Genomic DNA, 25,865 nt, shown 5'->3' on the forward strand with positions numbered 1-25,865 from the left:
ACAACACAATAGCAACATGTTTAACACACAACGCCTGATGGGACTGGATGCAATGCTGCATGCATTGCATTCAAGGGCGGAGGGTGCAGCAGAGCAGGTGACCCGTATCATTCTTGACTACGGACTGGCTGAGGTGAACCAGAGGCGTTGCAGGTCTTCATGTCCATTGTGTCTTTATGAGGAAGCCCTCAGACATAGCAAATAGGCGGTCTTCTTGATTCACCCTGTAACCGAGGCAAACAAAGCCACCAGCTGCTTGAGCCCCAGAAGTAAGTGGCCTTTGTCTGTAGGGCCACATAGGCTACCGTAATTCCATTCACCGGCGTGCGATGAGCACATGAGGCAATTAAGGCCCCTACTCCCACATGGCGCAGTGGACCATCTTCTCAGGGGTCTCAATAATGTGCTGTATGTATACTGTAAGTGAGTGGATCAATCGCAGATGGCCACTAGCCGTCAGGGGGCCCCCAGGCCCAGATGCCCCGTCACGTGGGGCAAAAGAGCTTCATTTCACGCGTCAGGTTACGTGCAGCAGCGCAGCTGCAGCTTTCGGCACGCGGCCCCTCCAAGCTTATTATTATTAGGTCTACTGGTGTTATTTGTTTTGATTTGCCCCCCGAGTTGACCAAGCGATACTCCAAACCATGTATGCACGCACATCTTGCATAAGTCTTTCCTTTTCATGAGAACAAGATCAACCCCCCAAATGAGGAATACAAGCTTAATTCAACCCTTACTCTCAAAGCACTCGTTCCCCCGTCTTGTCGCATTTCGAGACACCAGCCTTCCAAGGGCCGCCATCGACATTTGTCCGCGCAGCTCGGTGACGTGTGTGGCGAGGACAGCCGACCCAACCCCTCGTTCACCATGTCGTCGCCAAAGGGCCAGGCCACTCCCACCAGGAGGATTTCAACAAACAAGATGAGGGATTCGGACGGCGAGCTGCTGCAGTCCCTCCACCAGCTTTCCCTCTCAACCTCGCCCTCCTCGGCCTCGCCCATCCCCGCGCGCTCGCCCCGTTCTCCCAACCCGGCGCCAGGCGGCGCGAGCTCGCCCTACAGACCGGCCGTTGACCGATCGCCGTCTGCCCTCAGTGTTAGGACTGTCTCGCGGGCGGGCGCTTCCCCACATGGCCGCGATTCGCGCTCGGCGACCCCAACACTGCTTCGAAAAGCATCCATGAACTCGCTCCATTCGGCCAACGGCGTCACGCCTTTACGACGCTCCAGTTCCGCCAACATGTCCCCGACGCCCGAACCCCCGCGACCGCCTCCTCCTACTGCTGGTTCCATAGCAAGGACACACTTCAGCGGGGAGCTCGAGCTGCTCCACGGCGCTGAGTCGAATCGTGCTGCCGAGACACTGGTCATCCTCCACGATTCGTGTTACGGGCACCGGTTTGCCCGCCCGCGCACGTCGCGCGCCGCCCTGAGTACCATTGTCGAACGGCCGGAGAGGATAAAGGCCTGTGTCCTGGGAGTCGCCGCAGCATACGTGTTGCTCGGCGAGAGGCACGCAGAAGGAGAGCATGTGCTGCACCCGAGTCTGAACCCGGCCGCCATACCCTCGATACCTTTCCGGATACAGAAGTCAACCCGCAGGATGTCCCTAACATCGCCGACGGTCACGAACGTGCACGGCACAAAATGGATGGAGGAGCTCAAGATGATGTGCGAATCGGCCGAGGCTAAGCTTGCGACCGGTGGCAAGGAGCTTCAGCGCCCGGAGATGAATCGCGGCCCAGACCATGAGCAGCCTAAGAAGCTGCACGAGGGTGACTTGTACTTGTGCTCGGAGTCGCTGGAGGCCTTGGAGGGCTCGTTGGGTGCTGTTTGCGACGCCGTTGACGCTGTCTTTGCGGAATCTGGTCCCAAGCGCGCATTCGTCGCGGTGCGGCCGCCGGGCCATCACTGTTCGGCATCGTATCCGTCGGGCTTTTGCTGGGTCAACAATGTCCATGTTGGTATCATGCATGGAATCCTTGGCCATGGCCTCACACACGCCGCCATTATCGATTTCGACCTTCACCATGGCGACGGGAGCCAGCAGATCACCTGGCAGCATAACTCTAGGGGTGTGGGCTTGGCGAAGAATGCGGCGTACTGGAAGAAGGCATCGATTGGCTACTTCTCGCTCCACGACATCAACTCGTACCCCTGCGAGATGGGCGACGAGGAGAAGGTCAAGAATGCAAGCTTGTGCATAGACAATGCGCACGGTCAGCACGTTTGGAACGTGCACCTGGAGCCTTGGAAGACGGAAGCCGAATTTTGGGAGCTGTACGAGGACAAATACGCCGTGTTGCTCGAGAAGGCACGGAAGTATTTAAAGGCGCACACGGAACGGCTTCGCATGGCGAATCAGACGTCAAAGGCGGCGATTTTCCTGTCGGCGGGCTTCGATGCGAGTGAGTGGGAGGGCGCTGGCATGCAGCGTCATGTTGTGAACGTTCCGACGGGCTTCTATGCCCGCATCGCTCGGGACGTCACTAGGATCGCTGAGGAGCAGGGCACAAGTGTCGAGGGAAGACTGATCAGTGTTCTTGAGGGTGGCTACAGCGATCGGGCGTTAACCTCTGGAGTTCTCAGTCACATCAGCGGTCTTGCCGGCAGCGATCCCATACCGACGGGCGAATCCAATGGGATTGGCGGCGCGGCGAATCAGAGAACCGGGATTGTGGGTGACAGGAGGAACTCGCTGGAGTTGAAGACGCGGCCTCATCCCTACGATCCCTCGTGGTGGAGTCCCGCGGACCTGGATCTGCTCGAGACTGGCGTCGTAGCATCTCCACCGCAGGCCAGGGCTCCTCGCACTGGGCCACTCCCGACATACTGCACGCCAACCCAGTCTTCGACAGCGAAGATGGTTGATGTCGCACGACTTCGACGGCAGGCCTCTATGAACGGCCTGCCGCCACCCAGACCGCCGACGCCCCCGCCCCCAGAGGTGCCTTGGTATGTCGCGGCTCACGGGCTGTGTGCCGTGCTAACACCTACGGATCGGACCACCAGAAGCTGCGGACCGGAAGATCTCTCCGCTGAAGCCACGCGCATCCGGCGTGATCGCCAGCTAGCGTTGGATGGCATCCCGCCGCCTGAGAATGGCAGAAGCACTCCGGCGCCGGCACCGGCGGCTCCTGCGCCCTCCAGGATGAGTCTGCGGGAGCGAAAGCCTACGACTTATTTCGAAGGAGACGATGACTTCGGCAAGAACAGACGGAAGACCGTGGCCGGTGCTTCGGTCACCGCTTCTGAGAAGGTATGCACCACATCAGGCGACTCTCAACGCCATGTCCACCCTTTCCCCTTTCGCTCGACATCCACGCGTTTGTCTTATTTTGAATGCTAACAAGTAGCGACAGGGAGCCTCGCGCAGCAACACGCCACAGCCTAATGACCGGGCGCCAACAAGACAAGGACGACGCGTTAGTGCTGCATCAACTATCCTTGAATCTTTTGACGGTGCATCGGGCAACATTGTTCCCTTGAACGAACGGCCCGCGACGTCAATGACTGAGCGGCCTGACTCGTCCATGAGCGTGAGGACGACGGCGGGTGGCCCACTTGCAGTCAAGAAGACCAGGACGGCCAAGGCTAAGAAGGATGCGCCCAAGACTGCTCGGCCAAATAAGACCACAGCTCCAGCTACGAAGAACATGTCGAAACCGAAGTCTTCCAGCCCTAGCGAGCCTTCTCAGAGTACCCAAGGTCCTGCGCCGAAATCTGGCGATGAGCTTGACAAGATCACTTCCGGCTTCAAAAAGATCACGCTGGTTACGAAACAGCAGAAGGAAGCTCGCGCAAAGAAGGAATCGACAGTATCACCGCCGAAGCCCGTAGCAATGGATGCCGCAAAACACATACCTTTGCCCTCATCCAGCCCTGACCCCATATCGGTTCGGCAACCGAGCCCTCTGAACGGACCTGTCTCGCAGGACAACCTTCCACAGGAGATACCCCTGCCCAGAAGTGGACAGGAAACTCCCACGGCACTTTCGCCTCCACCCCAAACTGCCACGCCTGATGTCTTCATCCAATATCAGCCCGAGGGGCCTACTCCAAACATCGCCGCTCCGCAAGAGCCCCTCACATGGCTTCCTCCAAACACGGCGACACCAAGCGTGGCCAAACAAGCGGCAATAAATACTACTCCCACGCCGATGAAACAATTCGACCCGGCCTCGCTCCGATCACCGAGTCCGATGAAGCGGGCTGATTTGCCCATCTTCACACCGACCTCCCAGATCCCCTTTGCGCCCCGTACGCCGACTGACTCATCTTTACCGGCTGCGTCCTCCTCGCCAAGGGTTAAGAATGAGCGGCAGCTTGATGACGCCATCTGGGAGGTGCCTGAGACACCTGAGTAGTGCAACACCAAGGCAGCCACATGGTCTGATCGATCGCTCGTCCGAAGAATCCGTGCTTGCTCTCAAGTGCAAAGCTCATTGTTTATTTGTGTACATTCATGTAGATGGAGAGGAGTTTCGAGAGGTCGAATTGGTTTCCAGGCGTCTGCTTTGCTGGTCTTTTCATTCGCTTGTCAGAGAGCTCTTTCATCTTTGAGGTTGTCTATTGCTTTGTACTCCATAATGCTGTAATCATCGATACCCAGATTCCTATTTCAATGGCAAGGTTCCCACCAAAAGCTAGCGTTGTGATAGTCGCTCCCCGTCTTGGCTCCTGTCGGTGCCGCCCCTCGCGTAATACATGCAGAGACAGGGCAGCGCGCGTATGTCTTCATGGGCCAAAGGCTGCCTGATGCTCGTAAACAATGGCAGGCCATGATGCCGATAGTGGCAAAACAGGATATCAAAGCACCAGTGAGAGCGCTACGCTATGGTTTTAAGCTATTGACGGCCCCATGGTGTGGGCCCAACGGCGCGGGACCAACGGCATTGTTGGTAGACGGGTAGGGCTGAGGAGATGGCTAGGGGCCTCACGAGGTTACTTTAGTGGGCCTGCCCGAGCGTAAGGCAAGGAAATTGAGAGAAAAATGAATGTACGCAGGAGGAAACGAGGTCTCCTGTAAATCTTGCGGACCTCTAGATACTAAGACCTTCGTGATTCAGAAGGGGCTGTGGAGCGAATCAGGTCATACCATACTCCGTCAGAGGCCTGTACAGAACTGAAATGAGGTCCAGAATTAGAGTATGTGGTTCAACGTGGCGCAGAATTATTGAGTAATGTACTTCTGCATTCAGTCATTCAGGATATCAAGTATGTGCGAGAAATATAAGAGTGAAAAGTCCCCCATCCCCAACCGTGCTCTTCCTCCCATGCAAGAACCACTATCTTCCGAGGTGGTATATCCATCAGTCCGTCCATCCCCCCGCCTCCAGATGAGACGATCGTAATTTGGCTGAGACTTGCTTCTTCTCCAAAAGCATTACCCAGAAGACCTTTATACTGCCGAGGGTATTGGTCCATATTTGCGCAATGCATATAATTAGGGAAAATCATTCCCCAAAAAAATCCAGTTTCTTGGTCGTATCCAAAAGAGCTCCCACAACGCCGTTATGCCGCGGTAATGAAGAACAACAACAATAGGTCAGGCTAAGGCTCTCCCGGTGACTATTCAGTTCAGGACAGCAGCGTGACACTCGGTGCCGATATTGGGATCGTCCAAGTCACCAGTCTGTTTGGGCTTGAGGTAACAGTTGCCCGGGGCGCCGCCCTTGAGGGCCGCGGGCTTTGTCGTCCACAGCGGGATGAAGCTGACGCCGCCGCAGGTTGTGTTGGTGTTGTTGCTGCCGAACATCTTGGGCAGGTAGTTGCTGTAGGAGGCGCAGTGGTCCATACATGTGTCGAAGTCGGCGGCAAAGAGCGCCATCAACGGCCCGCCCTTGGTGTCCTTGTTGCACTGGATCGTGAAGGAGTAGTTCCCGTATACTGCGTCCTGTGTCAGCGGGGCTCGATCCACACATAAGTACATATACCAAGTCCGAGCTTACATGAGAAGGCGTCGTACGTCGTCCCAGTCACCGCGGTCGGGTCCGCCGAGCAGTTCCTGTCCAGCGCGGCGAACGATGTGCTCGTCGCTGACGACGAGCCCGCTGTGCCCGTGGCCGTGGCGGCCTCGGTGGCAGAGGCGAGCGACGAGCTCAGCTCGGCTGCCCTGTTCTCAGCTGAGTTTGCCCTGCTCGCCTCCACGCCCGTGCCCGCAGCAAGCCCAATGACCGCAGCAGAAAGCAGGGCGATGATGGCGCACAGCACAAACACGATGCTCGTGCAGCCACATATCGTACTCTTCTTCTTCTCGCCGCCTGGTGCCTGCGCACCGGCGCCTGGGACGGCGTTTTGTGGTCTTGGTGATGTTGGGTCGAGCTGGCTCCCGCTGTAGGCGGTTGATGGATATGCGCCTTGGGCGTCCTCGGGTTTGTATGCCGCGTTTGGTGGGAACTGCTGGTATTGTTGGTATTGTTGGGGCTGGTTGTACTGAAATTGTGGCTGTTGCTGTTGGTATTGCTGCTGGTACTGCTGCGGCGCAACGGCCTCTGGGTAATCCGGGTGGACTACCTCGGGAGCATGGTGCTCATGTTGCTGCTGCTGTTGCTTTGGGCGCATTTCCGTCAGCCTGGTGCAAGGACAGGCAGATTCGGGGTCCCCAACGAGGCGAGACCAAGGTGTCTGGGTCGACTTACTGTATCCATTATTCTGGTGTAAGCGTACTCGTTCCGCGCGCCGAGGTCGACATGGAACGGCGAAAAGCACTGACTGGAAAAGAGAGAAGAAAAATATCATCGGAATAAGCCAGGTCTTAAGACGGACAGGTGTGTCAGAGTAAGCAAAACGGCTGTCCCTGGGCCCCCAGGGCCTGGGCCAAGGCGAGCTCAGCTGGAGGGCCTCCAGGTTCGTGATCCTCCCGGGCAATTTTACGCTAGCTCCGCAGCATCTGCAGGCTGACGGGTCGAGTCACCGCTTGCGAAAGCTGTGCTGTTCCGGACAGGGCGCGGCCGCCCCAATCACACCTTCTTGAAATTGGCATGTCCATCACGACAGCCCAATGCACTATGCGAGATGCTGCTTGATGTTTGTGCTACCGGCAGTCGACGACCGACTGAAGGGCGAAGGTGAGGATGAGGACGAAGACCAGCGAGAGCGAGGACGAGGACCTAAAGTCGAGTTCGTCGATGGATGGTCTAGACCCCGCCGCTGAGGGTCACATCGTCTTCCACCCGAGCAACTGGGCGATCTCTAGGCAGGACTGGAGCCGGACCAATTTGAGTAGAATGCAACAGCGGAGTGCGAGCAAGACCGAAGACCAACCATGCGAAGAATTGGCTGCGCAGACGCGGACCCGGTGGGCTGGGAAGGGGGGGAGAGGCCCCAGATTTGCTGATTTGCTGGGTATTGTAGATTCCGATGAGATGGTGGCTCCACACACAAAATATCCCTGTCCGCTGAGACTGGGCAAGCCAGCAGTCTGGGCCGTCCTGCCGGTAGTTGAACGTGTGGGCCCAACTTCTACTGTACTATGTAGGCGCTCGCCCCCTTTTCCTAATTGGCTGGTGACATTCTGGTTTTTGAGACGTCAGCTCGTGGGCACCCGCGCCTACTTTGCTGATCCACTGTAACAGCAGGCCACACCATGAGTCGAGCGACGGTGTTATCATAAGCTTAAATGGTGGCTTGAGCAATTTCGATGCGGCTCAGGGCTTCTGCCTGGATATATTGGATGGGCTTATACAGATACTGTGGGTCGACAAAAAGCACCGCTCTTGGCTCCATGTTCGTCGCGTACACCCGGCCCTCGGGACTGTACCAAGTCCGGCCCGATCCGACGGCGAACCATAGGATCACAGTACTGGCGGCTAGATAGCATAACATATGGGATGGCAGACGACTAAGACAGCTTGCACATGGCTCAATTATGCCCAGGACTCGCATGGGTGAACAACGCTGACCTGTATAAGTCTAGCCGGCATATAGTTGGCGGAGCCAGGGGTGTGCATTTTGGAAGAAAGGCACAGGCAGTGTTGATTGATAAGCTAGACTTTATGGGTAGCTGTAAAGCTGCAACACTTATCACATACACTATTGGAACAACACCGCCACACTCTCAGAAATCGTAACACTTCATCACGAAACCCCCTGTAACTTACTCCCCGTAAAGGAGGTTATCTCACAGGAGTATATCTCACAGGAATTTAATTCCAACGGGAGGTTATCCTCCAGTCACCTGAAAAATTGATAGAAATCAAACATCGCTCACGAACTAACATTTCTCGCTCGGGTGATGTTTCAAGAATAGATTTCCGGGCAAACAACTAGGTCTCTACAACATAGCTAGAAGGGAATGAGAAGACAAGCAAGACAGGGCAAGCCTGTTGTCCCAAACAATTTTAAGCTTTGACGTCGCCCCGACGACACACTGCGATAGGCGAGACGGCGGGTGGAGTCATGAGCCTTAGTGTACAACCCCTTTCACGTCCACACGCCTCCCATTCATCACATAGCCCTCCTCGACTCCTGCGTCCCACTGCTTCTTAACAAAACCCAAAGCCTCAGGCCTGCGCGGCTCGAAGCGCACGGCAAATGGCTTGGGCGCCTGAAACTCGGTGGCGTCCCACGCGTCCGGGCCGGCGTCGAGCGCCTCGACGCCCTTGGGCGGGCGGATGGCGAGCGCCCACAGGATGTTCGCCAGCGCGAGGTCCAGCGTCATCTCGGCGAGCTTGGCCCCCGGGCATACTCGGCGACCTACGCCAAAACTGAAATGGTCCCGCCGGGTCTGGTCGCCGGCGGCGTACTCGAAGCTAGAGCGCGGGAAGCCAAGGTAGCGTTCCGGCCTGAAAGCCTGCGGCTCGTCATACCGGGCCGGGTCGGAGCCCAAGAAGATGGTGTTGCCCAGCAACACTGTGCCCTTGGGGATGATGAAGTCCTTGTACCGCACGTCGGCGTCGGCGTACCGCTTGATGCACCACACCGGCACCGGCTTGAGGCGGATCGTCTCCTTGACGCAGGCGTTGATGTACGGCAGGTTGGGCAGGTCCTGGATCGTGGGCGTGCGGTCCGGGCCGACAACGCGCATCAGCTCCTCGTAAGCTTTGTCTTGGACCTCGGGGTTCGCCGCCATATACAGGATTGCCGAGTTGAACGTCACGGTCGACGTGCCCGAGCCGGCGTCCGCGATGCCGCCGACGATCCAGGCAAAGTCCTCGTCAGTGAGACCCTGGTCCCTCCACGACTTGTCGTTCTCGCGTAGCTTGCGGCCAAAACACATTGGGGCCCGGCCTTCTTCCATCTGTGCCTCGAGGCGCCGCCATAGCCGTAGCTTGGCGTTCAGGATTGGCTCCCTCAGGGACTCTGCCATGCGCCGGCCGGGCTGGAGGAAGGCCGGGAGCTCGGCGAGGATTGGAATCTCGTCAACGATGAACGAGCCTGGCTTTGAAATCTTGCTGAGCAGGTTCGTACTATGGATGGCGCTGCGCACGTCCTCGTGCTCCCAGCTATCCACGCGCGACCCGTAGCAGCTTGTCATCAAGATGCTGAAGAAGTATCGCCTTGTTGCATGTCAGCTGTTGGTCACAGAATAAAAAAAGAATCCTCCTGAGGTCTCTCAAAGGAGTGAGACAAGTCGCCAGGGCTGATATAACACGTACCGTACGTGCCAATAAAACTGGCGCCCGTCCTCATTTTTGAACGCGAAGTCGTGGAGGAGCTGTTTGGTCTCAAACTCCTGCGACGGGTTGAACTGGTCCGTCAGGGAGGTTGACAGGAGCCCGTGAACAATCGCACGATATGCCCGCCACTTCTTCCCATACGGCAAGGTATTCATGCGCATGCCACCAACAGCAACATCATGGGCAAGGGGCATAGGAGACCTGGACGAGGTGCTGACAGACTGTTTGTCAAAAATGTCGCGCATAGCTTCGGGGCTGTTGATGACGACCCAGTTGTACCAGCCTACCCTGATCTTGTAGACCTCGCCGTACTGGACAGCCCACCGGCCAAGGACCTCGGCTGACTTGGGAGGCAGTCCGATACCGATGCCGATGAGTGGCCATCCTCTCGGGCCCTGCATCTTGTCGAGCCGACGATCACGCCTGATCCATGCCACGAGGAGTGTGACAGCCGCACCGACAAGAGTCAGGGCGGCTAACTTGTAGAAATGGGAAAGAGAAAAAGGGATGGCCATGGTTCACGTGTCAAATACACACACTACTATCTCTCTGTAGAGGCTGAGAAGGCACTGATGGCAACCAAGGTCTGGACTGACCAAGGTCGCCTATATTTATTATATCAGCTTCACTTACCATCGCAATACCTACTTGTCTCGAGCTGAAGACTTCTCAAGGCACCAAGCTGACTCGAAACCGACCACGAACCTGCGGGAAGCTGTCCAGGTTCGGTGTCTCGTACCGGTAGCTGTCGTTGGATGCGAGCCGGGCACCGTCCAGGCCGGATGGGCTGATGATTCTAATTCCCCTGAAGGAGCGGGCATGCGCTGCGGGCTGACCCGTCTGCCCGTCCGAGTAGACTTAGTAGATCTATGCAGTCTAAGATTTCCCGGGCTACCATCTGAGCTGTCAGATTCCGGTAGGGAGGTACTGGTGGGTCCGGGGGATTAGGAGTGCTGGCCAATAGGGGTGAATCTTTGATACCCGAAAGAGTAAGTACATGCTTCACCACTCTAATGTGACCGCGTGCTATGTACCTACCTCGGCCGCCACCAGAATCCTTAGTCAGTTCAAGTACCCTCTCAACTATCGCGGACAATCCTCTCTAAATACATTCTTTCACTCGCGGCTCTCCAAGATTCTTATTTGAGTTTTACATCCGGCTCCGGGGTCATTAAATCCGGAACTGATTTTCGTGCACGAGAGCAAGGACATTTGCTGTGGAAATTTCCTGAGGAATTTGGTGTCAGCACCCCACGGTCAGAGAAGTGCTGTGTATCCCGGGTTGACAGTCCAAACCCCCCGAGACAATAGAACAAGGGACTTTCCTTCCTCACGCTCTCTTATAAGATTAAAATGTGCTGTCCAGAGGTCACTGTTAAATAGTGCCAAAAGTTGTTCGAATATTCACATCTGGTTCTTGGCATCAAGCTACTCCCAACGCCACATCTCTCTTGAATGACCGTAGTACTCGACCATGTCACAGACAAGTACGGAAGTACGAGACAAGGCCAGCCGTGAAGGCTCTGCTGTCCCAAGCAGCGACGACCTCAGACCTGAGGCGACTTCAGCAGCCCAACCGCCTCCCGCTCCCACGTATCCAACAGGCTTCACATTTGCCCTTACATTATTCGCTCTCTTCATTTCCCTCTTCTGCGTTGCATTGGACAGCACGATCATTGCAACGGCCATCCCACGAATTACCGACCAGTTCCAAGCTCTGCAGGATGTGGGCTGGTATGGGTCATCATATTTGCTCACCAAGTGTGGTACGTACAGCGCATTTCCATGGTATCGCAAACACTGCTCAGGCGGTTATTGACACACATACAGCCTTCCAGCTGCCTTTTGGCAAAACATTCCGTTTCTTCAGTCTAAAATGGACTTTCCTCGCAGCGTTGCTGATATTTGAGGTCGGGTCTGTCCTCTGTGCAGCTGCCCAGTCATCAGCAATGCTGATCGTTGGCGTAAGTGGTCAAGCTATTCTCACGACGTTGAGAAAAAGTTTATTTACTCACAATGTCAAACGTAGCGAACAATTGCTGGCATTGGGTGCGCTGGTATCTCCAGCGGTGGTCTCATCATCATCGCAAACATCACTCCAATGGAGAAACGAGCCACGTACCAGAGCCTGTACGGTGGCATATTTGGCATCGCCTCTGTTGTTGGCCCGCTGGTCGGAGGCGCTTTTACGGACAAGGTCTCGTGGCGTTGGTGCTTTTATATCAACCTCCCTCTTGGCGCAGTCTCGGCCGCCTTCATCATCCTGTGCCTCCATCTGCCGCCGAAGCCCAACCCTCTCAAAGACCAGGGCGTTCTTGGCCTGCTGTGGAATCTCGACCCAATTGGGTTTGTCTTGTTTGTCCCCAGCATAATATGTCTTCTGTTCGCCCTACAGGTATGTATCATATTTACATTTCCTCTCGTGAATTCGTATCTGACTTTTTTGCTAGTGGGGAGGGACGACATATGCATGGAACAGCGCGCAGATGATTGCATTATTTGTTGTATTTGGCACCACTGTCATTGCTTTCGTCGGTAGCCAGGCCTGGCTAGGCGAGCAAGGAACTGGTATGTATTCTCAGAGACAAGTCTACATCAAAAATAATATCTGACATCAAATAGTACCGCCCCGTATTGCAAAACAACGAACAATCTTCGCCTCAAGTCTTTTCACCTTCTGCCTTGCGGGCACCTTCTTCCTCCTCAGCTACTTCATCCCCATCTACTTCCAAGCCATCAAGGGCAAGACAGCCCTGCAGTCTGGTATCGATACCATCCCCTTGATCCTTCCCAACGTCATCGGTATCCTCTTCGCTGGCTTCGGCACGAGCAAGATCGGCTACTACGTCCCCTTCATCTACCTCGCAGTAATCATCGCCCCGATCGGGGCTGGGCTCCTGACAACCCTCAGCCCGGACACCAGCACGGCTAAGTGGGTCGGCTACCAGATCCTGTTCGGCTTCGGCTCGGGCTGCGGCTTCCAGCTACCCCAGGTCGCGGCGCAGATCGTGCTCCCACCGCGCGATATCCCGATGGGCATATCCGTATCCATGCTGTTCCAGGGGCTTGGCGGTGCCGTGCTCATCAGCGCAGCCAACAACGTGCTCAACGACCGGCTGCTGCACTACGTCGACGCCCTCGCTATCCCTGGCGTCAACGGCATGGACGTCATCAACGCTGGCGCCACGGAATTCCGCCACATAGTCCCTGCTGAGCACATCGGCGAGGTCATCGACGTCTATAACTTGGCTCTCAGAAAGGCCTTCCAGATTGCATTGATAATGGCGTGCTTGAGTGCTCTCCCCGCCGCTTTGCTTGAGTGGAAGAGTGTTAAGAAGGGCAGCCCTGGCTCGGCAGTGCCCAAGCCTGAGGCGAAATTACCATCGCCTGCTAGCAGTGATGTAGAAAAGGGCTCGTCTTAGACTGTCCAGACCTGGGTATTTGAAGGTGGAGCGGCTGGTTATATTGGTTTCAGTCTTGCAGGGATTTGAGCTATGAGAGCCCAAATGTATCTCTGCAATAGAAGGCCACCTAGTTTAGAAGCATATGGGCCAAAGATTGCTCGCTAGATAATCTCTCCCCAATCGATGGTTATGATTAGCCGCCAAATTATCGTGGTGCAGATCTCGCGTGGAAGTAATGGCGCTCTGCTTGGGCATTCGCTTTCCGTTTTGGAAGCCTGGAGATTCCAAGGACCTAAATTGTCAATATTATAGTTTAAACCTACCTGTGTTCTAGTCTTGGTACGAGTACAACAATCAACGGACAAAAAATCAAGTCATTTTATTTTAGACCCATTATTTCCTCGATTCTATCATCAGTCGGATACGAACAGGCCTAGTTCTTTATTACACTTGTACACGTACATAGAGTGTGGTGACTAGGTCCATCGAGCATACCTAAGCAAAGAGCATGAAAGAGAAGCCTGCACTTATCATTTTCAGAAGAAATCAAGTCTTGAATTTCGTGAAATGATCAAAAAGCGCGTACAACGGCTTGTAAAAAATGCAATAATTCAAGCATTGCTGTGTAGCAACCGAATGGCGCCGGCCGACAAACTCCATTGCCATTAGTCACCCGCTAATATCCCAGTTCTCTTCTTCCTCCTCCTCCTCCTCCTCCTCCTCCTCCCCCCCCTCCTGGGAATCATGGCCAAGCTCCACCTCCAACAACGACATAGCGCTCCCAAAGGGCTCCACAACCCGTCGCAACCGCAACCTCTCATCCGCGGCCGCCAGCAGCGCCTCCCACTGCTCCAGATCCCTCTCGTGGCTGTTGAAGACCTGCATCATGGTTAGGTCTCGTACCCGCACAATTCGCTCCACCGAGCTGGGGACCTGCCCTGGCGCCGGCAGCACGGTGTCCATAATGAGTATCTTAGCTGCTGGCGTCCTCGAGCCCCTCCCCTCCAGAACAGGCACCAGGTTTCGGAGGATGGTGACGGCAACATGGTCCGGCCAGTCATGCAGGATCATGCGCAGGAGGTAGACGTCTGCACCGGCGACGGGCTGCGGCCGGGTAAAATCGTGGCCCTGGAACGTGACACGGGAGAGGATGTCGGCCGGGAGGCTTGCCTCCGCTGCGCGTCGGCCCGCCTCGGCATTGTCGGGCAGGTCCTGGACGATGAAGCGGAGGCTCGGGAAGGACCTCGCAAGGGCGATGGCTGCGTTGCCTGTTGAGCCGCCCACGTCGACGACCAGCCCGGTGCCCAGGTCCGCCCAACGATAGCCGTTTACCAAGTGCTTCACGTCGACACCCTCACTCGTCGTGACATTGCGCATGTAACCCGCAAACTCGGCGGTGCTGGCCGGGTCTAGCGAGAGGTGGTCGAAGAAGGGCAGCTCGGTGGTGAAGGCGACGTTGTAGGCCGTTTCATTCTTGGCGACGCTCGCGGGAGAGAACTGATCATGTGCGGCCGTCATAGAGAGCGCTGTTGGCGCCGAGCGCGCGGTCAGGTAGGACGCCCAGGCGTGTATGTCCGCGTCGCGAGCCAGGAGGGCCGAGGTGGCTGAGTGGCCGACGCGATTTGGCTCCGGCTCGCGGAACAGCACAGAGGTCATGGCCATACGTATGATGCTCTTGAGACGCACCTCCGGGATGGCAATGGCAAGATTGGCTCGTTTGGACGCGGCTGCGGCGAGGTCTGTATACGAGATGGTGCCTGACACCGGCACGAGGTGGAAGATGTCGAAGCGGAGGAGCCATGATAGACAAGCCACGTACTGGAAGCCCGGAGCGAGGTTCGGGATGAATTCTCTTGGTCCGGTGGCAAGTTGAAGGAGCTGGAGTGCAGACTCTATGAGATTCTGTCGCATTTCCTGGATTTCTGCTGGTGCATCCTTGGGAAGAGTGCTGCTAGGGCCGTCGGCCTCATGCGAAGGCTGAGGTAGGTCATGAGTATGAATATACTGGCTCACGGCGATAGCATTTTTGGTGCACTTCCAGGCCAGATCCTCCAGGGGGAAAAGGGAAGTTGTAAGTCGAGGAGGTGTTGTCGCATCCTCCATGCCTATGCCACTGCTAAGCCATCCAGGCATTGTGAATGTTATTGCGTGATAGATTGAGGAAGAGATCCACCTCGACAGTAAGGACTAAAGATGACTGAGGGAATAGTCGAATTTTTTGAACAATCTTTTCTTCTCGCACATTCATTATTAAAAAAAGGCTGGTTACTCTCGTGTTTCCTTGTAGGCGAAGGATGGGCTTGGTGTACCGCTACTTGTGCCCCGGTTCAGCTCCTGTAGGAAGAGAAACTAAGCGTATCCACGAAACATAATCCCCCGGACGGTATCCGAGTCTTGTCGGGTCAAGCATAGTAAAGTCTGAGTACGGCAATGCCCGACTATACTTTACAGGCAACGAACTCGAGCTTAAATTTCGCTGCGACTAGGGCGCCATTGGGATTGTGTTGAATCCAGAATGGTTTATTAGCCCCGGCCGTGATAATCAGTAGACGCACCGAAATCCCCCGAACGTTCATCAAGTTCGATAAGGGGCTCGGTTGAGGGCTGAAATGGCAATGCTTCACCCTTGCGAATAAGACGAGGGGCTTCAATTGGATGGAGAACTTGGCGTTTCGAACTTCTAAACTAGAAAGCAAAATCGTCTATCTCGAAATACACGCTTGATATATGACAGTATTACACGATGTTCGCTCAGAATCGAGGATTCCCATCCAGCATGGATATACCTGACCTTGCTTTCCTCACTATGTGCCCATGCTCAGTCCGAAGCCAGGCACCTAGACTTGCAAACAAGCTTGCATCCGCCACGCCGGCGCTGGGATCACCAGCAGCAGGGCAAGCATGGTCCATGGTTTGTGAATCGGCCGAACCCGAGCCAAGTGATATCAACGTCTCGATCAGCCTTCCCACTCTGCCCAGCTCCTTCAGAATGAGACAGCTTGTGAAGGCAGTCTGCAGGTTTTGATCATCGCTCTGGAAGTTCCCGACCATGACGGGCATTGGAAGCACTGAGACGCCACCTTCATCTTCAGTGGTTTCCGAGTCAAATGCCTTGAGAGAGGTGCTACCAAAGAATGATGGTGTTGTACCTTGCCCCGTCAGCGTGGGCTCGAACAACGATGGAGATGGTGACACCTGTGTAGAGCTCTCATTCCAGGCAGCCTGTCTGTACCACAGGAGAATTCGTGACAGTATGGAAGCGTAAAGCATAGCCATATGTGGAGAGCGTGCACACGGGCACCTGAGAAGTGACTCAAGGGGCCCGAAAACTTCACTACTACGCGTCAGGACTGAACCCAGGTCCAGTGTACGGGCTGGCAGGCCGTCAGAGATGGGCTCTGAAGGGTTGGCACAGTACAGCCGCCGCATGACCTCTTTGGTCTGCTGGGTGCAGCTGTGACGTGTAGTAGCTGCTGCTGCGGCTGACGTTGATGTCGATGTTGTGGTTGCCGGGCTTTCAACCTGCTTCAGTGGCGAACCGTTCAGCACACTCATACATGTGTCCCAATCAGACGAGCTGCCCGGAAGTGAACCCAGGCCAGAGAAAGTGTCGAAAGGGAACCAGGTTTGCAAGGCGGCGTCTGATCCGGACAATGGCGACTCGTTACCCATAGTGTCTTCCCCGAGGCTGAACATGATATCGATGTTCATGGCTTCACGGCCACCGCCGCCGGCGGCCATTTCGACATTGGCAGCTTCGGGGTCACTGGAACGTGATGGAAGGGGATTCGGAATGGTGTTCGCAAGCGGCGAAGCATCAGATTGCCTCTTTCGCGGAGGCTTTCCGGCTTTCCGGGAGACTCCATACACGCAACTCATGCCTTGGGCGATGCAGCGTGTACAAGCGGGCTGGCCGCGATCACATTTAATCTTAGAGATGTCATGTCAGTCAATATAGTGTGACGGGGTAGGTATGATCAGTTGCGCACCTTTGCTTGCCCACATGCATCGCAACTGGAACGAAGTTTATTCTGTGGTTGTCGAACCCGTGATGCAGACATGGTTGACTCTTTCCCCAGGTTTCCCCCGTCGGGAGTACCGCCCGTCGCTCTGAGGAACATTGATTGTATGGCTGTTCAGGGCTTGTTCTCGACCGATTAACCTCAAATTGTATGACATGTGGTTGTTACTAATACTGCCCGCGACGGAGCCCGATTACTGGGGATGATTCAACACCGAGTTTTTGAGGGAGTTGATGTGCTAAGAGTGTCTCACTGCGGTGTAGGATCTGCCAATTGCAGCAGGTGGCGGGCTCAGCTCTGCTTGGCTTCGTATATGCGATGCCCATTGGCGAACCGTCCTGATGCAATCATGCTAGACTGATTAGGTCTTACAGCTCAGCCGTGTCTTTGTGCATGTGCACGGGCCCGAGACAACGGCGAAGAATATAAACTCGGTAATGGTAAGAAAGATACCGTCATACGGACAGATGGAATTGACTCATTGGTAAGGCACACGCTGGAAGCGCGTGTCAAGCCGGGCGACATGCGGGCTCCTGCACGCCCAGTCCGAACTGCCCATATCTGGAATGCCTTCGCCACGTGTGTATAACCTTCAGGGACATGCAAGTAAGCACTAGTAGGCGCGAGGTAACCCGATTCCATTGGCTACGCCTCGCGCAATGCCCGTTGCGGTGATCCCACGAGCAATTTGCAGGCCGCATCCGATCCAATTGATGCAAAAGCCCATGTCAAGCTTGCATGTTGAGCACGAGATGTCCGTATCATTTGGGGGCTGTTTGCGTATTCAGCTGTCGACTCGTTCAGCCCCCGCTCCCAAATACAGAAGAATCACCCAAGCGAGGAACATTTGAAGAAAGGATGAGCAGAGGATGAGGACCAAAATACACGCGCTCCCGTGGTTGCAGATCTGGCCAACAGGTAACAGTCACTCACACCCATCACCACATGCTGTGATGCAGTACAGTACGTATTGTTGCTAATGATTTTTCACAAGGCCTACGTGAAAATCTGTCCTGGCATGAGCTCCAGTTCTGGATCAGGCTCGTCGTCAGAAGCGGCTGAGACGCGACTATCTGAAGATCTATATTATGTGAGCGCTACGGCGTGCCATATGTACTACGTACACACGGGACCAGGCCCTACTGAGATCACGTCAAGAATTCACCAAGCCCCTGAAAAGCTTAGTTCCGCGGGCCAAGGCAAACTGTACCAAAATTTCATCTCGTTCCCGAAAGCTTGCATTGGATCCGAGCCGATCTTGACGTGCGCCGTCAGACTAAGCTCACGCGCACTAAGTCTGAGAAACTGAAGGATTGCTCTATGTGGCACTGCGTGAGGATTTGGGCAACTGCGCGGTGGCGGCTTACACCTTTGCCCAAAGCTTAACGCCTGGATAATATCTTAGAATGTCCCGGTGTCCCACTGGGGGCCCTAATCAGGTGGGGGGTGACGCCGTCCTCAAAAGTACCAAGGCAGGTAGTCGAGCACACGAGCGCTGTGTCGGGCTTAAGTCACATCGATCAATCCTAACTGCCTACTCACGAAAGAACTCTGCAATAATCGTGTTAATGCCCCGGGTCTAGTCCGGGAGGATGCCTTTCTCCTTTCAACGTCGGGATACCGACGGGAGGATAGGTTGCGGGCCGGGACATCACAGAATGGACCCAACACGGGAATGGAAATGGGCAGCCTCATCACAGCTTAGGAGTTGAGCATCATCTCCGCAATGGAGCGGCCAAATCTGGGCTTTCACACTGTCGATGGCTCTTGGGATGTGGTTATAAACCACCCAGGGTGCATCTGGCTGCCGTGGAGCTGGAAGTAGCGACTCAACATCGACAAGCAACCGAAATCTCACTAATTGTCCAACTTTTCTTCAACATGGGACAACAGGAGACTCTGTACCTTTTTGGGGACCAGACCTTTGACGTGGAGCCGCACCTGCACAAGCTGTTGGACGCTAAGAACAGTAATGTGGTACTCAAAGACTTCCTCGACAAGGCATATGAGGCCCTACGCATGCAGATATTCCGTCTGCCAAAACAAGTCCGCGAAGGCTTGCCCAGATTTACGAGCATTGAGGATGTGCTCCTCTGGAAAGAACCTGAGGGTAGCAGCCATTGCGTGCCATTGGACATGGCGGTGACCTCCGTGTATCAGCTGGGGTCTTTCATACTCAAGTATGTTGCTTTATGAAAGTATCCAGGTTCAAAAATGCTAACATAATGGATCAAGCCAAACCGGGAAAGATTACCCTAAGCCAGAAAATGCCTGCATTCTCGGCCTCTGTACCGGCGCCCTCGCCGCTGTCACCGTCAGCTGCAGCCAGAGCCTCTCCGGTCTGGTACCCCGGGCTGTGAAAGCCGTCGTGACCGCGTTCGGCATCGGGGTGTGCGTGTCAAACATGAAGATGCGTCTCGTATCTCCCGCTGGAACGTCTCGGACATGGTCCATGATGGTCGCAGGGCCATCTGCTTCCGAAGCCGTGCGCAAGTTCTGCGAAGATAGTGCGCTGCCCACGACGGCAAAACCCTTCATCAGCGCATATACACCCAGCGGTCTGGCTGTGAGCGGTCCGCCAAGCTCGCTGGACGAGCTTGTGTCCTCGGCGCACTTTCAGGGGTTGAAGCACAAGGCCAAAGCCGTATTCGCTCCTTACCATGCACCACATCTTTATTCACGATCAGATATTGACGAAATTTTGATGCCACTGGGACTAAAAGAGAGGCCACAGCCATCCGCGAAAATTCCTGTCATATCGAGTAGCGGTGCCTGGGTCGAAGAAACGAAGTTTGAAGACTTACTCAGGGCCTCGTTGGAAGACATCCTACTCCAGCCTATTCGCTGGAATAACATCCTCGAGTCGGTCAAAGCTCGTCTCGGGCCCTCTTGGGATCCCAAGACATGCAAGGTCGAGTTGTTCGGGTCTCGAGCGGACCAGCTTATCTACACGGCGCTGAGGCAGCCGGCTGTTGCAGGCCGCCCAATGACACAACGACCTTCAATGAACAGACTATCATCGGCTTCGAAGGGAGTTCCTGAATGCAGAACCCAGGCCAGACCCAAGATAGCCATCATTGGCATGTCCGGAAGATTTCCAGGCGGCGCGAACAGTAGCGAGGCCTTCTGGGACCTCCTCCGAGAGGGACTCGACGTCCATGAGGAGGTCCCGCCTCTGCACTGGTCCAAGGAACACGTCGATGCGTCAGGAGCCCGCAAGAATACCAGTGCAACACCGTATGGCTGCTGGCTGAGCGACCCCGCTTCGTTTGACGCTCGTTTCTTTAACATTTCTCCGCGCGAGGCGCCACAGATCGATCCAGCACAGAGGATTGCCCTGATGACTGCATACGAGGCACTGGAACAAGCCGGTATCGTGCCAGATGCTACTCCCTCAACGAGGAGGGACCGTGTAGGCGTATTCTACGGCGTTACCAGTAATGACTGGATGGAAACCAACAGCGCGCAGAACATTGACACCTACTTCATCCCTGGGGGAAACCGAGCCTTCATTCCGGGTCGAATCAATTACTTCTTCAAGTTCAGCGGCCCTAGCTATGCGGTTGATACGGCCTGCTCGTCCAGTCTTTCTGCGATACACACGGCCGTCAACTCCCTCTGGCAGCATGATATCGATACGGCCATTGCAGGCGGTACCAATGTGTTGACTAACCCAGATTTCACTGCTGGGTTAGACCGTGGTCATTTCCTGTCCCGTACTGGTAATTGTAAGACGTTTGACGATTCAGCTGATGGGTACTGCCGCGGCGAAGGGGTTGGTACTGTAATAATGAAGCGACTGGAGGACGCCGTGGCTGATAAGGATCCCATCTTGGGCATAATTCTCGGTGCCTACACGAATCACTCGGCCGAAGCGGATAGTATTACACGACCCCATACTGGTGCGCAACGAGCCATCTTTTCCAAAATTTTGAACTCGAGCACGGTCGATGCCAGCAGTGTTGGATATATCGAGATGCATGGTACGGGTACACAGGCTGGTGATGCCACAGAAATGTCCAGCGTGCTTGACGTGTTTGCATCACAGGAGCAAGCAGCTCGTCAGACGCCCGTCTATCTCGGCTCGGCCAAGTCTAACATTGGACATGGGGAGGCCGCTTCGGGCGTATCTAGTCTAATCAAGGTGCTCCTAATGATGAAGAACAGCCTGATTCCGCCACACATCGGTATTAAGACAAAGATCAACCACAAATTTCCTACTGATCTGGAAGAGAGGAAAGTTCGCATTGCGAAGGAGGCTGTTCCATGGCACGCTGCGGACTCAAAACCTAAGCGGGCCTTTGTGAATAATTTCTCAGCTGCAGGTGGAAACTCAGCCATTCTGCTCGAAGAGGCGCCGGCCGCAATGCCAGACGATGGTCAGCATGGCTCCGTCAGCGCGAATCTTGTCGCGGTTTCTGCCAAAACAGCAAACTCTCTTCAGGGAAACCTCTGGTTACTAAAGGGGCATCTGTTGAATGGGTTGCTGCAAAATAGCAAGGAGGCCACATCGGTGGGCCAGCTCTCATACACCACTACCGCTCGGCGAATTCATCACCCACATCGCGTCATGCTTGTCGGCTCTTCGGTGGACGAGCTCCTTGCGCAGATTGACATTGCTCTTCGAGACCAAACGGGCATGATGCGGCCCAAGAGCAAGACACCAAAGATTGTGTTCGCCTTTACCGGACAAGGTGCGCAATTCCCAGGCATGGGCCGGCAAATGATGGAGACGTTTGCCTTGTTCCGCACAGAGCTCCGCCAGCTTGACCACATCGCCTGTAGTCTTGGCTTCCCTTCCATAATGCCCGTGTACATGGCCCAAGAGGATCAGTCTCTCGACGACTTCGCCCCCGTACAGGTCCAGCTCGCCAGTGTCTGTATGCAAATTGCGCTGGCGCACCTCTGGGCATCATGGGGCATTAAGCCCGAGGCCGTTGTTGGCCACAGCCTCGGTGAGTACGCCGCCCTGAACGTCGCAGGCGTTCTGTCCGACTCAGATGCCATCTTCCTTGTTGGTACGCGGGCCCAGCTTCTTCAAGACCTCTGCACCCGCGGCACGCACTCAATGCTGGTTGTTCGGGCATCTGCTGGTACTATTAGAACCGCATTAAAGGATACACCTCATCAAATTGCATGCATGAACTCGCCCATTGAGACCGTCCTAGCCGGCCCGGACTACGAGATATCCGCAGCAACTCAGGTTCTTGGTGATGCCGGTATCAAGACGACGAGGCTAGAGGTCCCCTATGCGTTTCACTCATCTCAAGTCGATCCTATTCTGGCCCCCTTCGAAAAGGCTGCCGCTTCTGTCCGATACCTCACTCCGAAGTGTCCAATTTTATGCCCCCTAAACGGAACCCTCATTACCGCCGAGGGAGCCATAGGGCCTTCATACTTTGGCCGCCACTGCCGTGAGCCCGTCAACTTGCTCCAGGCTCTACAGTCCGCCCGCCAACAGGGAATCATGACCGAGCAGTCCATCTTGCTCGAGGTCGGCCCCCATCCGGCGGTTTCAGGCATGGTCAAGGCAACACTGGGCTCGAATATGACGGTAATCTCGGCACTCAATCGTAAATCCGCGCGTGACGTGCTCTCCGACGCCCTGAAGGTGGTCTATCAAGCTGGTGCCGACATCGCGTGGGCAATATACCATGACGACTTCAAGTCTTCGCAGAAGGTGATCACCGACCTGCCAGCTTACAGTTGGGACCTTAAACCGTACTGGATACAGTATGTGAACGACTGGTCGCTGCGGAAAGGAGACGCGCCGCTGTTAGTAAGCGAAAACGAGCAGGAGACAAAGCTAGAGAGCACCACGATCCACCGTGTCGTCGAGGACTCGTCATCCGAGGGCGGTGCAAAGCAGCACATCGTCGTCGAGGCAGATATTGCACGGCCTGACCTGAACCCGCTTGTTCAGGGACACATGGTTGATGACATCCCGCTGTGCACGCCATCAGTCTATGCTGACATGGCTCTCACGCTGGGCAGGTATCTCGTCAGTCGCCGGCAGACGATGGGGACCGGAAGCAAGCAGGTCGACGTGTCGGACATGACCATTTTCAAAGCGCTAATAGCGAGACCGCATGGCCCCCAGCCACTCCAAGGGCATGCTGAGGTGAACTGGACGAAGAATGAAGCTTCCATGAAATTTGTCAGTTTCGATGGCAAGGGCAAGCCGCAAGAACACGCCAGATGCACGCTCCTCTTCACAGACCGCGCACTCCTCCTGAGAAAACTCCAGGACGAGTCCGCCGCGATCAGGATGCGCATGCAGGATCTCCGCCGAGGTATCGCCAACGAGACAGCCGCTCGCTTTACCCGACCGATGGTCTACCGCATGATTCGCCCGCTCGCCCAGTTCCACGATGACTACCGCGCCATCGACGAAGTTGTTCTCGACAGCAACACCCTCGAGGCCTCGGCGTCTGTCAGCTTTGGAGGGATCAAGAAGGGCGGAAAGTTTGCCTTGCATCCTGCCATCATTGACGCGTTCACGCAGTCCTGCGGGTTCGCCATGAACTGCAATGACCATACCAACCTGGATAGCGAGGTCTTCATGAACCACGGCTGGGGCCGATTCCAGGTCTTTGAAGAAGTGCATTTTGACCGTCCTTATACCTCGTACACGCGCATGTTTGAGGGCAAGGACAAGCTCTGGTATGGCGACGTGGTGATCTTCGATGGCGAGAAGATTGTGGCTGCGTTCGAGAAGATTGCCATTCAATGCGTACCACGACGAGTCCTCCGGGTTATCCTCTCTTTAGAGAGCGGTATCAAGTCTAAGAAGCCTACTCCTGCGCCAGCTGAGACAGTCCCAACGGCTAGCAAGACTATCGATGTATCACAGACCATGGAGACTCAAGTCGAGACACGGACTCTTCCCGCAACGCCTCTTCAAGCATCTGTGTCTGGTGCTTCAAAAGCATCTGCCGCCTTGGAAATCATCTCAGAGGAAAGCGGAGTTGCTTTAGAAGAGCTTACTGACAGCAGTGCCTTTGCTGACCTTGGCGTCGACTCCTTGCTTGGTCTGACGATCTCGGCTCGCTTCAGGGAGGAGCTCGACCTGGACCTTGATTTTGACGCGATGTTTGTCTCCTATCCAACCATTGGCGACTTGAAGAGCTTTATTGAGCCTGCTGGAGTTCGCGACACCAGAATTGACGAGGGACGCCCTGCGCCACCTGTTACTGCACATTCCACATCATCTGTGGCTAAGGCAGGGGAAGAGCCACTGCTCATTTCGAACATGTGCCAGGAGCCAGTGGAGATCTTGACAAGCACCAGCGAAGACGGCGAAGGAAGTGGGTTCGACTTCAATCGCGCACTCGAGATTGTATCGGAGGAGAGCGGAATTGCCGTGGACGAGCTGACGGACGACACAAACTTCGCCGACACTGGCGTCGACTCACTCCTGTCGCTCGTGATCGTCAGCAGGTTTCGCGAGGAGCTGGAGCTGGACATTCCAATGGACTCTCTCTTTGTCGACTGCCCGACTGTTGCCGACCTGAGGTCCTGCCTGCTTGGAGAATCATCATTGGTGTCGTCAGACACGGAAGAATTCACGGAGATTCAAGTCATCCCAACGAAGGTTGCAGCGATGAGTGACAAGGCTTTTGGCACGACTGTCCACGTACACTCTATCAGTGTTACTCCTTCGTCCTCAGAAGTCTCCTCCAACATCGACGAGTCTGAATTTCTGGAGTCTACCTCCATCGCCGTGCCTCGTGCCACTTCCCTGGTGCTGCAGGGGAATCCAAGGACAGCTTCCAAGACACTCTTCCTTTTCCCCGACGGATGTGGCTCCGCCTCTTCGTACGCAGCCATCCCCACGCTCGGTGCAGATACATGCGTTGTGGCCCTCAACTCGCCGTTCCTCAAGCAAGCCGAGAAATTGCGCGCCGCGCGTCTAGACGATGTTATAAACGACGGCTACCTTGCCGAAATCCAGCGCCGTCAGCCCCATGGGCCGTACCACCTCGGCGGCTGGTCTGCCGGCGGTGTGCTCGCCTACCGCGCTGCCCAGGTCCTGACTGCCAGCCGCCATGAGCAGGTTCTCAGCCTGAGCCTGATCGACTCGCCGCCGCCTCTCCACGGGCTCGACCGCCTGCCGCCGCACTTCTACGAGTACTGTGAGAGCCTTCACCTGTTCGGGCACAAGTCTTCATCCGGAGGGGGCAGCGGTGGAGCTACCGCGCCCGCGTGGCTTATTCCCCATTTCAACGCCACAATCGACCTTCTCCACGAGTATCGCGCGGCGCCTATGCGGTCCGGCCGGTTCCCGTCTGACGTGCCCATCCCGAAGGTGGGTATCATCTGGGCGGCTGCCTGTATTGCCGACAACCCGCGCCTGCCGAAGCTTGCGCCTCATCCTGATGACACTGAAGGGATGAAGTTTCTGCTGGAACGGCGAACGGATTTCGGAGCCAGTGGCTGGGGCACATTGTTCCCTGGCAGCGAGAGGCGCATATTTGTTGACAGGGTTGAAGGGGCCCATCATTTCTCCATGATGGTGAGTTTTATTTCCCGGCTTTGCTTGGTGTTTGTGATTGTGCTATTGCACATCTATCTGCCTCTGACGGCTACTGCGCTTCATCTGGAGTCTGCTTTATGGGACCTTATGGTGTCTCTTGCTAATCAAGGAATTCTTCTCCACACAGCGCGAACCGTACTCCCAGAAACTCGCTGAGTTCCTCGTGAAGACTATGGCATAGATGAGATTGAGGTATCCTTTGGTTTCCTTGTCGTTAAACCTTGAGCTTGATTTTTTTTTATTCTCTGCCGCAAGACTGCCGGATGCTCTTCAATGTACTAAAT

At 55.4% G+C, this 25,865-nt stretch overlaps 7 protein-coding genes across 7 annotated transcripts; 3 read left to right on the top strand and 4 right to left on the bottom strand.

The window, feature by feature from the left end:
• Nucleotides 1-867: 867 nt before the first annotated feature.
• On the top strand, nt 868-4,366 carry J7T55_010189 (uncharacterized protein; the record flags this gene model as incomplete). The annotated part of the gene is made up of 2 exons (XM_053131388.1): nt 868-3,258; nt 3,362-4,366. The coding sequence occupies 2 exons, from the start codon at nt 868-870 to the stop codon at nt 4,364-4,366; spliced, it is 3,396 nt and encodes a 1,131-aa protein (XP_052990615.1).
• Nucleotides 4,367-5,574: 1,208 nt separating this feature from the next.
• On the bottom strand, nt 5,575-6,649 carry J7T55_010190 (uncharacterized protein; the record flags this gene model as incomplete). Its single annotated transcript, XM_053131389.1, has 3 exons — nt 5,575-5,888; nt 5,951-6,551; nt 6,641-6,649. The coding sequence occupies 3 exons, from the start codon at nt 6,647-6,649 to the stop codon at nt 5,575-5,577; spliced, it is 924 nt and encodes a 307-aa protein (XP_052990616.1).
• Nucleotides 6,650-8,406: 1,757 nt separating this feature from the next.
• J7T55_010191 (O-methylsterigmatocystin oxidoreductase) lies at nt 8,407-10,134 on the bottom strand (the record flags this gene model as incomplete). The annotated part of the gene is made up of 2 exons (XM_053131390.1): nt 8,407-9,499; nt 9,599-10,134. The coding sequence occupies 2 exons, from the start codon at nt 10,132-10,134 to the stop codon at nt 8,407-8,409; spliced, it is 1,629 nt and encodes a 542-aa protein (XP_052990617.1).
• A 959-nt stretch (nt 10,135-11,093) lies between these two features.
• On the top strand, nt 11,094-13,041 carry J7T55_010192 (HC-toxin efflux carrier TOXA; the record flags this gene model as incomplete). The annotated part of the gene is made up of 5 exons (XM_053131392.1): nt 11,094-11,385; nt 11,450-11,583; nt 11,649-12,014; nt 12,070-12,187; nt 12,242-13,041. 5 exons carry the CDS (start codon nt 11,094-11,096, stop codon nt 13,039-13,041), a joined length of 1,710 nt encoding a protein of 569 aa, XP_052990618.1.
• Nucleotides 13,042-13,692: 651 nt separating this feature from the next.
• Nucleotides 13,693-15,156, bottom strand: J7T55_010193 (uncharacterized protein; the record flags this gene model as incomplete). The annotated part of the gene is made up of 1 exon (XM_053131393.1): nt 13,693-15,156. The coding sequence occupies one exon, from the start codon at nt 15,154-15,156 to the stop codon at nt 13,693-13,695; it is 1,464 nt and encodes a 487-aa protein (XP_052990619.1).
• Nucleotides 15,157-15,774: 618 nt separating this feature from the next.
• On the bottom strand, nt 15,775-16,902 carry J7T55_010194 (Sterigmatocystin biosynthesis regulatory protein; the record flags this gene model as incomplete). Its single annotated transcript, XM_053131394.1, has 1 exon — nt 15,775-16,902. One exon carries the CDS (start codon nt 16,900-16,902, stop codon nt 15,775-15,777), a length of 1,128 nt encoding a protein of 375 aa, XP_052990620.1.
• Nucleotides 16,903-18,926: 2,024 nt separating this feature from the next.
• J7T55_010195 (Conidial yellow pigment biosynthesis polyketide synthase) lies at nt 18,927-25,762 on the top strand (the record flags this gene model as incomplete). The annotated part of the gene is made up of 3 exons (XM_053131395.1): nt 18,927-19,225; nt 19,281-25,560; nt 25,709-25,762. The coding sequence occupies 3 exons, from the start codon at nt 18,927-18,929 to the stop codon at nt 25,760-25,762; spliced, it is 6,633 nt and encodes a 2,210-aa protein (XP_052990621.1).
• Nucleotides 25,763-25,865: the final 103 nt, after the last annotated feature.

Source organism: Diaporthe amygdali (assembly GCF_026229845.1).
Source record: "Diaporthe amygdali strain CAA958 chromosome Unknown NODE_26_length_719862_cov_65_716256, whole genome shotgun sequence".
NCBI lineage: Eukaryota > Fungi > Ascomycota > Sordariomycetes > Diaporthales > Diaporthaceae > Diaporthe > Diaporthe amygdali.